Here is a 13,853-nt window from a genome sequence, read left to right as displayed (position 1 = left end):
TCTCCCCCTTTCTCACCCCCCTCCTCCATTCCCATCTCTCCCCCTTTCTCACCCCCCTCCTCCAGTCCCACCTCTCCCCCTTTCTCACCCCCCTCCTCCAGTCCCACCTCTCCCCCTTTCTCACCCCCCTCCTGCAGTCCCACCTCTCCCCCTTTCTCACCCCCCCTCCTCCAGTCCCACCTCTCCCCTTTCTCACCCCCCTCCATTCCCACCTCTCCCCCTTTCTCACCCCCCTCCTCCACTCCCACCTCTTCCCCATTGTCACCCCCCCTCCTCCAGTCCCACCTCTCCCCCTTTCTCACCCCCCTCCATTCCCACCTCTCCCCCATTGTCACCCCCTCCTCCAGTCCCACCTCTCCCCCTTTCTCACCCCCCCTCCTCCAGTCCCACCTCTCCCCCTTTCTCACCCCCTCCTCCAGTCCCCACCTCTCCCCCTTTCTCACTCCCCCTCCTCCAGTCCCACCTCTCCCCCTTTCTCACCCTCCTCCTACAGTCCCACCTCTCCCCCTTTCTCACCCCCCTCCTCCAGTCCCACCTCTCCCCCTTTCTCACCCCCCCCTCCTCCAGTCCCACCTCTCCCCCTTTCTCACCCCCCCTCCTCCAGTCCCACCTCTCCCCCTTTCTCACCCCCCCTCCTCCAGTCCCACCTCTCCCCCTTTCTCACCCTCCTCCTACAGTCCCACCTCTCCCCCTTTCTCACCCCCCTTCTCCAGTCCCACCTCTCCCCCTTTCTCACCCCCTTCTCCAGTCCCACCTCTCCCCCTTTCTCACCCCCTTCTCCAGTCCCACCTCTCCCCCTTTCTCACCCCCCCCCCTCCAGTCCCACCTCTCCCCCTTTCTCACCCCCCTTCTCCAGTCCCACCTCTCCCCCTTTCTCACCCCCCTTCTCCAGTCCCACCTCTCCCCCTTTCTCACCCCCCCTCCTCCAGTCCCACCTCTCCCCCTTTCTCACCCCCCCTCCTCCAGTCCCACCTCTCCCCCTTTCTCACCCCCCTCCTCCAGTCCCACCTCTCCCCCTTTCTCCCTCTGGCTACATTACACGACCTTGGCCGTGCAGCTTGTTCTCACGGTTTCTTTCTGCAAGTCATCTTGTCCGTCAGCTAGAAGCATGTAGGTTTCCCTTATCACTACTGCTTCCCAGCTGCTGGCCTGTGAGGTTACTAAAGTTTAACATGCAGGGGCTTTGATTCACTTAGGCCTAGAGCGGGGGGGCTTCATCGACTCTCGGGTCTTTCAACCCCCAAGTTACCTAGGGTGATGCCTAGTGACACCAACAGGGCTGTCTCACTGAAAGGGGCAGCCCCCGCGGACCGCACAGGGCCAAGAGTGGGCCCGATCTGTGAGTCCGTGACAGGCGACACTTCACCGTGCACACCGACCTGTCTCCACGACCTGGCTGCACCAGATGAAAGGAGCCAACGCCAAGCTCCTGAGATGGAGCCTGCTCCTGCAGGATTATGACATGGACGTGGTCCATGTGAAGAGACGTGACAACCTGATAGCGGACGCATTGTCCCGGAGAGGGAGCCCTGAACTTCCCCAGGTCACTGGTCGGAGTGACCCCGCTCAGTTCAGTCTCCAAGGGGGGAGAGAAGTGATGGAGCAGGGAGTGGGGAGTATTAATCTGGGAATGTTACATGGGAGTTTTACTGGGACTGTCTGCATTAATACTGATGGTGATGGGACATCAGGGGGTGACTTCACTTGAGGGATGATACCTGAGCATGTAACCTGAGCCCAGGAGGGGGATGGAGCCAGGTGACACCTTCTGCCTGGGAAACTGGACAAAGGCTGGGGGAGGAGCCGGGGGGAGGCGCTGGAGGGGGTTTCAGTTTGGAGCTGGCTGGGGAAATGGAGGGAGCCCCAGGGTTGGGGTCTAAGCTCCCTGCCCCCCAGATGGACCTGACTGAGGGGTCCTGATGTCTGTACCTACAAGCTCTGATTTGGACTGTGTTCCTGTCATCCAATAAACCTTCTGTTTTACTGGCCGGCTGAGAGTCAAGGGAATTGCAGGAAGTGGGGGGTGCAGGGCCCTGACTCCCCCACACTCTGTGACACTAGGGTATCACCCTGATCAGACAGAGTTGCTACACCGTTTACCTGCCACACATTAGCAACAGGTAAAATACAAGTACCAGAATTGTCTGGTCTGTGGGATTTCACTAGGACACTAACTGGATGTAACCTAGTCACAGTGCCATTCTCCCCAGCAGACACAGACTTAGGACCATTCCCTTCCTGGGCTTTAGTTGAATCCAGAACCAACTCTGAGACAACTGCACTATTCTCAACCCTCACAGGCTGAAAGGCACCTTCGGTCTGCTCCACAGACAAAGAAGAGCCGAAGACACGTTCTCCTTCACCAGACACACAGCTCGGGATGTCATTTCCCTAGTCCCAGCACACAGGGCTGTTCACAGACAACTGCTTGGAGACTGGGGTAGCTTCCTCCATAGGCAAGTCAATACCCCTGACAGACACAGGCACATTTCCTCCACTGTCACTATTCTCCACACAGGAAACAGGTAAGGGATAGGGACACTCATCTTCCACTCTCCTGGCCTTCCCAAACTGCTGACTAGATAAAGCCATCAGCTCACCACGCTGCCTTGGCTCCTCCAAACTTTCCTCACCAGGCACATGGCCACTCCCGACAGATACACTGCCGCTCTTCTCACTGCACTGAGGCCTTGGCTACACTTGAGAGTTCGCGGCAGTGCTGTGAAGCGCGAGTGTAGTCGCGCCGCCTGTAGCTCTCGCAGCGCTGTGTGTACTCCACGTCTCCGAGGGGAATAGCTTGCAGTGCTGCGAGTGAGCGTGCCGTGCTGCAGGCTCTGATTACACGGGTGCTTTACAGCGCTGCACTCGCTGCGCTGGGGGGGGGCGTTTTCACACCCCTGAGCGCAGCAAGTTGCAGCCCTGTACAGCGCCAGCGTAGCCAAGGCCTCAGCTACTGCCAGCAAATCACAGTTACCCTTTCCAGGTTCCCTTTTACCAGCTGTACCAGCCTCCAATCCATCTCCCATCCAAGATCTCCCCTTTCCTTCCTCAGCTACGGCTTCCACCTGACCAGCCACTTTAATCTGCTCCCGAGAAACATTGTCCTGACCAATGGGAGCTTTCTGCTCTCGATCTAATTCCAGAGTCACTTCTGAGACACTAGACAGACATTCAGACACTTCATTCACAGACAAACAGCTACTTTCCAAAAACAAACTTTTGGAAAAACCCTCCATAGACACAACCCTAGAATTAATCCTCTCCTGTGCCTGGTTTGTGTTAACTTGACTGACCATAGCTTTAATATCATTCCCAATCATAAGATCCTTAGGGATTAGGTCTTTTACTCCCACAACCATGGTGCCCTCCAATCCCTTCCATTTCAGGTGGATTTTAGCCAAAGGCACCCTGACAAAATACTCAGATAAGGCTACAACAGTTACATCTTCACCTGGCAAATAATCTTCCTCCCTGACAAGACTTGCTTTAACCAGAGTAATATCTGCTGCGGTGTCCCTCCATGCCATACACCTCACTCCATTCACTTCTGCACTGCTAATAAACTCTGCATTATTTCCCCCATATTTAGTTTTAATGTGAGTTTTAAGGTCAAATTCTTCAGAGACCACAAAACAGCATTTGCACACAGGGCACCAACGCTGGGCTCTGTGTGGCTTGCCTGTGAGTTTACAACAACAGGGTTAGCATTGGCCGTGGCATTTGGGGTTGCTGGTTTTGGGCTGCCCTTCAGGGTCGGGCAATCTGATCTCATGTGGCCCAGCATACCACAGCGATAGCATGTAACCTGCTCGTTCTTGGGGTGAGAGCTCCTATCCTCTGGGCCCCCTTGAACTCCTTTAGAAGAGTCAGGGCCAGGTTTACCTTTAGATCCTTCCCTCCTCTTGAACTGGGGAGAATGGTGATCAGTTTCCCCGGGGTTTACACCCTTCTCGAGCCCTGTTTTGGGTATGGGCATCCGCAATCTCTGCAGCCCGTAGGACTGACTCAGGGTCCCTGTCACACACAGCTGCTCTCACATGGTCAGGCACAATGTCTAAGAACTGTTCCAAAGTTATAAATCCAGCAGTTTTTCAAAACTCCCATGCGCCTTGGCTCCCATAACCCACTTTTTAACAAAACCCCTCAGCTTATGAGCACATTCTACAAAAGTACAATCCTTAGACATTTTAAACTCTCTAAACTTAACTCTGTAAGATTCAGGAGTAACCTTGAACCGCCTTAACACAGAATCCTTAAACCGCCCATAATCCAAGGCTTCTTGTTCCCCCAAGTCATTAAATATCTCCCTGGCCTTTCCAGTCAGTCTGGTCAGCAGGACAGGCATTCGCTGACCCTCGGGGATCTGGTACAGATTGCAGAGGCGTTCAAAGGTAGACAAAAACTCCTCTATATCCTCAGTATCGTTGTAAATGGGACGGATCCTTTCCCAGTTTTTCTCATGGCGGGGGGGGGGGGGGGGGGGGGGGGGGAAGTGCAGCACCAGGCAGTGATGACTTTCTCCGCTCTTCCATGACTTGGAGCTGAAGTTCCATCTGTTGAGCTCTCTCCTCAGCAGCGAGCAGCTCCAGACACCCCTTACGAGCACTGTCTTCTCTCTCATCTGCCTCCTTCTTTCTCTCTGAGCAGCTTCTCTTTCTAATTCCGCTTTTCCAGCCATCGACTGTCTGCTAGGTTCTGTTCACGCTCAGATTGCAGTTTACTTGCTGCCTTTTGCATTCCAACCTTTTCTGCAGCTTCTGTTGTGCCAGGTCAGGGCTGTGCTCCTGCCCCTGATCACTGGCCATGAACAGATTTCTCAGTTCTTGATTTGTAGCGTCTTTCTAAAGCGTATCCCCTTCTCTGAACACACATCTTCCAGGGCTTTCTTGTTGAAGGCCTCATACCCATTGCAACTGCTCTTTAACCCACCAAACTCTCAATCCCAAAATTCCAATGTGGATAGTGTGGAGTTCTGACCCAAAGCTTCATTGCCCTGGTTCTGTGGGTCCTGCCGACTACGTCTCTGTAACGAGGCTGGCTTTGGTGGGACCCACCTGAGAGTATTGATACAGGACAAATTGCTTAGAGCAGGGCAGTTACAGCCCAAGGCTGGAGTTTCTCCACCTCTAAGGCACCAAACCAGCCAGACAGAGAGGACTTTGGTCTCACCCCACTGGCTAACCACAAGTCACACAAGCAATTCCCTTAGACAGTCCAGTTTCCCAGTATCACCACCAGTGCCACTCGTCATGGGGACAAATGGTTATGAAAACCAATACCCCAGTAAAAGAAAAAGGTTCTCCTGATCCCATAGGACCAAGCCCCAGACCCAGGTCAATATACAAATCAGATCTTACCCACAAATCACGCTGTTGCCAATCCTTTAGAATCTAAAATCGAAAGGTTTATTCATAAAAGGAAAAAGATAGAGATGAGAGCTAGAATTGGTTAAATGGAATCAATTACATACAGTAATGGCAAAGTTCTTGGTTCAGGCTTGTAGCCGGGATGGAATAAACTGCAGGTTCAAATCAAGTCTCTGGAACATCCCCAGCTGGGACGGGTCATTCAGTCCTTTCATAGAATCATAGAATATCAGGGTTGGAAGGGACCTCAAGAGGTCATCTAGTCCAACCCCCTGCTCAAAGCAGGACCAATTCCCAGCTAAATCATCCCAGCCAGGGCTTTGTCAAGCCGGGCCTTAAAAACCTCCAAGGAAGGAGACTCCACCACCTCCCTAGGTAACGCATTCCAGTGTTTCACCACCCTCCTAGTGAAATAGTTTTTCCTGATATCCAACCTGGACCTCCCCCACTGCAACTTGAGACCATTGCTCCTTGTTCTGCTATCTGCCACCACTGAGAACAGCCGAGCTCCATCCTCTTTGGATCCCCCTTCAGGTAGTTGAAAGCAGCTGTCAAATCCCCCCTCATTCTTCTCTTCTGGAGACTAAACAATCCCAGGTCCCTCAGCCTCTCCTCATAAGTCATGTGCTCCAGACCCCTAATCATTTTTGTTGCCCTCCGCTGGACTCTTTCCAATTTTTCCACATCCTTCTTGTAGTGTGGGGCCCAAAACTGGACACAGTACTCCAGATGAGGCCTCACCAGTGCCGAATAAAGGGGAACGATCACGTTCCTCGATCTGCTGGCAATGCCCCTACTTATACAGCCCAAAATGCCGTTAGCCTTCTTGGCAACAAGAGCACACTGTTGACTCATATCCAGCTTCTCGTCCACTGTGACCCCTAGGTCCTTTTCTGCAGAACTGCTACCTAGCCATTCGGTCCCTAGTCTGTAGCAGTGCATGGGATTCTTCCGTCCTAAGTGCAGGACTCTGCACTTGTCCTTGTTGAACCTCATCAGGTTTTTTTCGGCCCAATCTTCTAATTTGTCTAGGTCCCTCTGTATCCGATCCCTACCCTCTAGTGTATCTACCACGCCTCCTAGTTTAGTGTCATCTGCAAACTTGCTGAGAGTGCAGTCCACACCATCCTCCAGATCATTAATAAAGATATTAAACAAAACCGGCCCCAGGACCGACCCTTGGGGCACTACTCCGCTTGAAACCGGCTGCCAACTAGACATGGAGCCATTGATCACTACCCGTTGAGCCCGACGATCTAGCCAGCTTTCTATCCACCTTACAGTCCATTCATCCAGCCCATACTTCTTTAACTTGGCGGCAAGAATACTGTGGGAGACCGTATCAAAAGCTTTGCTAAAGTCAAGGAATAACACATCCACTGCTTTCCCCTCATCCACAGAGCCAGTTATCTCATCATAGAAGGCAATTAGGTTAGTCAGGCACGACTTCCCCTTCGTGAATCCATGCTGACTGTTCCTGATCACTTTCCTCTTCTCTAAATGTTTCATAATTGATTCCTTGAGGACCTGCTCCATGATTTTTCCAGGGACTGAGGTGAGGCTGACTGGCCTGTAGTTCCCCGGATCCTCCTTCTTCCCTTTTTTAAAGATGGGCACTACATTAGCCTTTTTCCAGTCATCTGGGACCTCCCCCGATCGCCATGAGTTTTCAAAAATAATGGCTAATGGCTCTGCAATCTCACCCGCCAACTCCTTTAGCACCCTCGGATGCAGCGCATCCGGCCCCATGGACTTGTGCACGTCCAGTTTTTCTAAATAGTCCCGAACCACTTCTTTCTCCACAGAGGGCTGGTCACCTTCTCCCCATATTGTGCTGCCCAGTGCAGCAGTCTGGAGCTGACCTTGTTCGTGAAGACAGAGGCAAAAAAATCATTGAGTACATTAGCTTTTTCCACATCCTCAGTCACTAGGTTGCCTCCCTCATTCAGTAAGGGGCCCACACTTTCCTTGATTTTCTTCTTGTTGCTAACATACCTGAAGAAACCCTTCTTGTTACTCTTAACATCTCTTGCTAGCTGCAACTCCAAGTGTGATTTGGCCTTCCTGATTTCACTCCTGCACGCCTGAGCAATATTTTTATACTCCTCCCTGGTCATTTGTCCAATCTTCCACTTCTTGTAAGCTTCTTTTTTGCGTTTAAGATCAGCAAGGATTTCACTGTTTAGCCAAGCTGGTCGCCTGCCATATTTACTATTCTTTCTACACATCGGGATGATTTGTTCCTGCAACCTCAATAAGGATTCTTTAAAATACAGCCAGCTCTCCTGGACTCCTTTCCCCCTCATGTTATTCTCCCAGGGGATCCTGCCCATCAGTTCCCTGAGGGAGTCAAAGTCTGCTTTTCTGAAGTCCAGGGTCCGTATTCTGCTGCTCTCCTTTCTTCCTTGTGTCAGGATCCTGAACTTGACCATCTCATGGTCACTGCCTCCCAGGTTCCCATCCACTTTTGCTTCCCCTACTAGTTCTTCTCTGTTTGTGAGTAGCAGGTCAAGAAAAGCTCTGCCCCTAGTTGGTTCCTCCAGCACTTGCACCAGGAAATTGTGCCCTACACTTTCCAAAAATTTCCTGGATTGTCTGTGCACCGCTGTATTGCTCTCCCAGCAGATATCAGGGTGATTAAAGTCTCCCATGAGAACCAGGGCCTGCGATCTAGCAACTTCTGCTAGTTGCCAGAAGAAAGCCTCGTCCACCTCATCCCCTGGTCTGGTGGTCTATAGCAGACTCCAACCACGACATCACCCTTGTTGCTCACACTTCTCAACTTTATCCAGAGACTCTCAGGTTTTTCTGCAGTTTCATACCGGAGCTCTGAGCAGTCATACTCCTCTCTTACATACAACGCAACTCCCCCACCTTTTCTGCCCTGCCTGTCCTTCCTGAACAGTTTATATCCATCCATGACAGTACTCCAGTCATGTGAGTTATCCCACCAAGTCTCTGTTATTCCAATCACATCATAGTTCCCTGACTGTGCCAGGACTTCCAGTTCTCCCTGCTTGTTTCCCAGGCTTCTTGCATTTGTGTATAGGCACTTAAGATAACTCATCGATCGTCCCTCTTTCTCAGCATGAGACAGGAGTCCTCCCCTCTTGCGCTCTCCTGCTTGTGCTTCCTCCCAGGATCCCATTTCCCCACTTACCTCAGGGCTTTGGTCTCCTTCCCCCGGTGAACCTAGTTTAAAGCCCTCCTCAGTAGGTTAGCCAGCCTGCTGGCGAAGATGCTCTTCCCTCTCTTCGTTAGGTGGAGCCCGTCTCTGCCTAGCACTCCTCCTTCTTGGAACACCATCCCATGGTCGAAGAATCCAAAGCCTTCTCTCCGACACCACCTGCGTAGCCATTCGTTGACTTCCACGATTCAGTGGTCTCTACCCCGGCCTTTTCCTTGCACAGGGAGGATGGACGAGAACACCACTTGCGCCTCAAACTCCTTTATCCTTCTTCCCAGAGCCACGTAGTCTGCAGTGATCCGCTCAAGGTCATTCTTGGCAGTATCATTGGTGCCCACGTGGAGAAGCAGGAAGGGGTAGCGATCCGAGGGCTTGATGAGTCTCGGCAGAGACTTGTTCAGAGCTTCCGTTTGTAGCAAAGTCCCTCCAGAGGTGAGAAGCAGGACTGATGACAGCATGGAGGAGCTGAAGCTGCCTTTTATAGTCTCCTCCAGGTGTGAGAACACCTCTTTGTCCTTACTGTGGAAAACTACAGCAAAATGGAGTCTGGAGTCACATGGGCCAGTCCCTGCATACTTTGCTGAGTCACAAGGTGTATCTGCCTTCTCTCAATGGGGCAGTTGTGTAGCTGATGGGCCTTAATGGGCCATCAAGCAGGCTAGGCAGAGCTGACACCAGCTTGTCTGGGGTGTCTCCCAGAAGCAGAGCACAAGCGGTAAACACAGATAGAAATACAATATTCATAACTTCAACTACAAAAATGATCCATGCACCCAGCCAGCATAATCATAACCAGCAACCCATAGCCTGGTCTTAAACACCTTATTTGACCCCCTTTATACAAGATTTGGTGCCACTCCAGGACCTTGGTTGCAACAATGATCTATATGGTCCCAGTTCATGTCAATAACGTGACAGTGGAATTCATTGCATTACGCCCTCTTAATTGTTTATTAATTCAGTCCCCATATCAGCCGCTCCATTATCTCGCCCTGGATCTGTTTCAGACAAACAGGCCTATAATTATAAGGAATGACACGGATATCTGGGTGGACTGGGTGTTTCTGAGAAACGGGAAGGTGGGGCAGCTGCCATCCAAAAGGGGAGATAAGATGTTAGGCGTAGAGAACGCAGGGATTGCAGAAATTTCCAAGTGAACTAGCCGTGTGACTCAGTTTCCCCAATTTATTATGCATTACCACCCAGCGGGTGCATGGGAGTGAAGACCCCCCCTGGGAGGGAGACATCGATGGAGGTCACCCCGTCGGCTGCCTGGCTCTGGAAATGACCCCAGAGGTACACAGACAATTAACTCATAATGAGCGGTAGGGGCTGCAGGCCTGGACGTGAGCAGATGGGCTTTGAAGCCCTGCTGGTGCCCCGGCCACGACCACATGGAGCCAAACCGAGACAGGCCTCCTGGAGGCCACAGAAAACAAGCGTCATTGCTTCTGCCAGGAAAGTCCGACTCCAGCCTGGTTCATCCCAGCCGCCACTAGCTGCCTTAACCCCGTGGCGAATCTACGCTGCCTGGCCTCACCGCCCTTCCCCAGCTCAGACGGGCCCATGGGGACAAGCCCCCCTCACTGTTAGACGTTTTCCATCTTGTTTCCAGTCCGAATTCGTCTGGTTCCAACTCCCGGCCCTCGACCGGGTTAGACCTGCCTCTGCTAGTGAAACATTCGCTCCCCGCGTCGGTACTTACAGCCCGGGATCCGTCACCCCTTCGCCGCCTCTTCGTTACGCTAACTGAGCTCCTGGAGTCTCTCACTCGCAGGCAGGGTTTTTAATCCTTCTCCTGGCTCCTCTCTGACCCCTCTGCGATGGAATCACCCTCCGGCCGGAACTGTGGGCAGCGTCTGGGCCCGATCCAGCAGTGAAATCGCCTCTCTGCCCCTACGCGAGATTCCCGCTTACGCAGCCCGGGATGGCATTCGCCCTTCTGGTCACAGCGTCGCCCCGGGAGCTCACGTTCCGCTGATTACCCTCCCCGCCCCCCAAATCTGCTTCAGAGTTGCTGCTCCCCAGGAGAGACTCCCCGGCCCGTGTACGGCTGACGCGCCTCGTTCCGTGTTGTGTACGGTGGCATTTAGCCGCATTCAAACCACAGTACTGGGTTGTGATCCACATCGCTCTGAACCGGGGACCCGGCCTCTCCCTCGTTTCCACGCCTTATTTCCCACGGAAGTGTTAACAGTGGGATCCTGGCACCGTAACAGCATAGTGGTGTTAGCGGTGGGATACCACGTCCAAAGTGGTAACAGTGGGATGCTGGCCCCATAAAGGCACCCGGTGTCAGCGGGCATGGTTGAATCGTTTGGCGTGAGGCCAGAGGTGTTGTCACATTACGTGTTTGCTCTGGGAGTTTTGGGCCGATGAGGCAGCAGAACCCTAGGTGGGTGGCGTAGGAACCTTGCATCATGCGCCCCGGGATAGTCTGGGCAGGATTAACCTAATTATAGCCCTGACCCCATGCCGAGAGAAGGCGAGACCGACCCCTTTGCACTGCCCACACAGGCTGGAACCCAGCCCAGCCCACACCCCCGGGTATAAAACACCCCTGCCCCGTGCCAGGAGCTGCACATCTGCTGCTGGCTTCCTCCGCTCGCCTACCCAGCCATGGACAGCTCCCTGCACGCCACGCTCGGCCTTCTGCTCGGCTGCTGCCTGTGGGGCGCATGGGGCCACACCAAGATCCACGTTAGCAACGGGGGGATATGGGGCACGTGGGGCGCAGAACAGTCCTGCCCCGGCAACAGCTTCGCCATTGGGTTCTCCCTGAAGGTAAAGATTCACACTCGGCAGCCCGGCTCCCCCCTGCCCCACTCCCTGCCCCCTTCACCCTCCCCCCATCCCCTGCCCCCTTCCCCAGCTCAGCTCCCCCCTGCCCCACTCCCTGCCCCCTTCACCCTCCCACATCCCTGCCCCACTCCCTGCACCCTTCACCCTCCCACATCCCTTCCCCCTTCCCCAGCCCAGCTCCCCCTGCCCCTGCCCTCCTCCCCAACCCCACAGTCCTGAGCCCCTCTGCTCAATTTCCCCCTCCCCACACCCCTCTGGCCCCCATCTCCTTGCACTGAAGTGATGGGGGACCAGTCTCTAATGCCCAGGCTTGTTCCCCCCCAATACCCCGTTGCAGGTGGAGCTGCCCCAGCTCGCCGGGGATGACACGGCGCTGAACGGGATCCGGCTGCTCTGCTCTGACGGCAGCACCATCCAGTCCAACGTGGGGCCGTGAGTACTGTGGGGAGGGGCCCAACGGAGGGTGCGGGCACCTGGCAGAGGGGGCACCAGGCTCCATGCGCACAAGTGGAAAAGGGGTGTCACCAAGAGAGCTGGGGTCGGTGGCAGAGATGGGAGGGTGGCATCAATGGTGGGACGTCAGTGTCAGCAGTGGGTTAGTGGTGGCAGTGGTGGGATCGTGGTATTGGCAGTGGGTTAGTGGTGGCGAAGATGGGATCGCGGTATTGGCAGTGGGTTAGTGGGGGCAGGGGTGGGATCATGGTATTGACAGTGGGTTAGTGGTGGCGGAGATGGGAGGGTGGCATCGATGGCGGGACGTCAGTGACAGCAGTGGGTTAGTGGTGGTAAAAGTGGGATCGTGGTATTGACAGCTGGTTGGAGGGCAGGGGTGGGATCATAGTATTGACAGCGGGTTACTGGTGTTAGTGGTGGGATCGTGGTATTGGCAGTGGGTTAGTGGGGGGCAGGGGTGGGATCGTGGTATTGACAGTGGGTTAGTGGTGTCAGAAGTGGGATCGTGGTGGTGGTAGCGGTGGGACACTAGGGCAGCAGCTCCCAGCCCAGGGTGGCAGAGGTTGGGGGGAAGGCAGCACCCCCTGTGGGCCGTACCCAGCTGACCCGTTCTCTCCTCCCAGGTGGGGCTCGTGGGGTCTAGTGAAGAAATGCCCCTCGGGGCAGCGGCTGACCCAGTTCCGGCTGCGGGTGGAGCCCTGCCGGGGCCTCAAGGACGACACGGCCGCCAACAACATCGAGTTCGTCTGCACGGGCGGGGCGGAGCTGAGGGGGGACGGGCTGCGCCGGGGCAACTGGGGCCCCCAGAGCTGCTCCTGCGGCCCGCGGGGCATCTGCACCATCGCCACCAAAGTGGAGGCCCCCCAGGGCAAAGGGGATGACACGGCCCTGAACGATGTCTACTTCAGATGCTGCAGGCCTGAAACCCTGACCACCACCACAGCCGTGCCCCCTACCTCCACAACCCAGTCCCCCCACCTCAACGCAGCCCCCCACCTCCACAACCCAGACCCCCACCTCAACCGAGCCCCCCATCACCTCAACGCAGCCCCCCACCTCCACAACCCAGTCCCCCACCTCAACGCAGCCCCCCACCTCCACAACCCAGTCCCCCACCTCAACCGAGCCCCCCATCACCTCAACGCAGCCCCCCACCTCCACAACCCAGACCCCCACATCAACCGAGCCCCCCATCACCTCAACCCAGCCCCCCACATCAACCGAGCCCCCCATCACCTCAACGCAGCCCCCTACCTCCACAACCCAGCCCCCCACCTCAACCCAGCCCCCCATCACAACGCAGCCCCCTACCTCCACAACCCAGACCCCCACCTCAACACAGCCCCCCACCTCCACAACCCAGACCCCCACCTCAACCGAGCCCCCCATCACCTCAACCCAGACCCCCACGTCAACCGAGCCCCCCATCACCTCAGCGCAGCCCCCTACCTCCACAACCCAGACCCCCACCTCAACCCAGACCCCCACGTCAACCGAGCCCATCACCTCAACGCAGCCCCCTACCTCCACAACCCAGACCCCCACCTCAACCAAGCCCCCCATCACCACAACCCAGACCCCAACCACAACCCAGACCCCCACCACCCCACCGCAGACACCCCGCACACCCCCCCGGACCCCTCGCACCTCACCGCAGAACCCCCAAACCAGGTCGTCCGGTGGGCGCTGACCACGCCCCACTGCCCCCTGCCCCCCAATCCCTGCTACTCCCACTCCCCGCCCCCCCATGAACCCTGCTCCCAGCTGCTCCCCCGCTAGCCCCTGTCTGTGTGACCCCCCCCAATAAACGACTTACTTTGGACCTGAGCTGACCGGCATCTTAATGGCCGGACACCACCCTGGCTATGGGGTGGGGGGATGTCGCTCCCTCCCAGCTAAGGGGGGGCAGAGGGTGGGAATTAGAGATCCAACCCTCCCATCCAATTCCCTCACCCCCCCCCGCCAGACAGACTGCCTGGCTCAGGGGGGTGGGGAATAGGGCAGGGGCCTGTCCCCTCTAGAAGGCGGGGGCTCCCACCTGGCTC

At 55.4% G+C, this 13,853-nt stretch overlaps 1 protein-coding gene across 1 annotated transcript; it reads left to right on the top strand.

Moving 5' to 3' along the window:
* Window positions 1-10,929: 10,929 nt before the first annotated feature.
* On the top strand, window positions 10,930-13,587 carry LOC103307134 (uncharacterized). The gene is made up of 3 exons (XM_065570393.1): window positions 10,930-11,337; window positions 11,693-11,787; window positions 12,432-13,587. The coding sequence occupies exons 1-3, from the start codon at window positions 11,173-11,175 to the stop codon at window positions 13,585-13,587; spliced, it is 1,416 nt and encodes a 471-aa protein (XP_065426465.1). The 5' UTR covers window positions 10,930-11,172.
* Window positions 13,588-13,853: the final 266 nt, after the last annotated feature.

Source organism: Chrysemys picta, chromosome 16 (assembly GCF_011386835.1).
Source record: "Chrysemys picta bellii isolate R12L10 chromosome 16, ASM1138683v2, whole genome shotgun sequence".
In the NCBI taxonomy this organism is placed as follows: Eukaryota; Metazoa; Chordata; order Testudines; family Emydidae; genus Chrysemys; species Chrysemys picta.
Note: the sequence above shows the minus strand (reverse complement) of the source record. Positions and strands in the feature narration are given on the sequence as shown.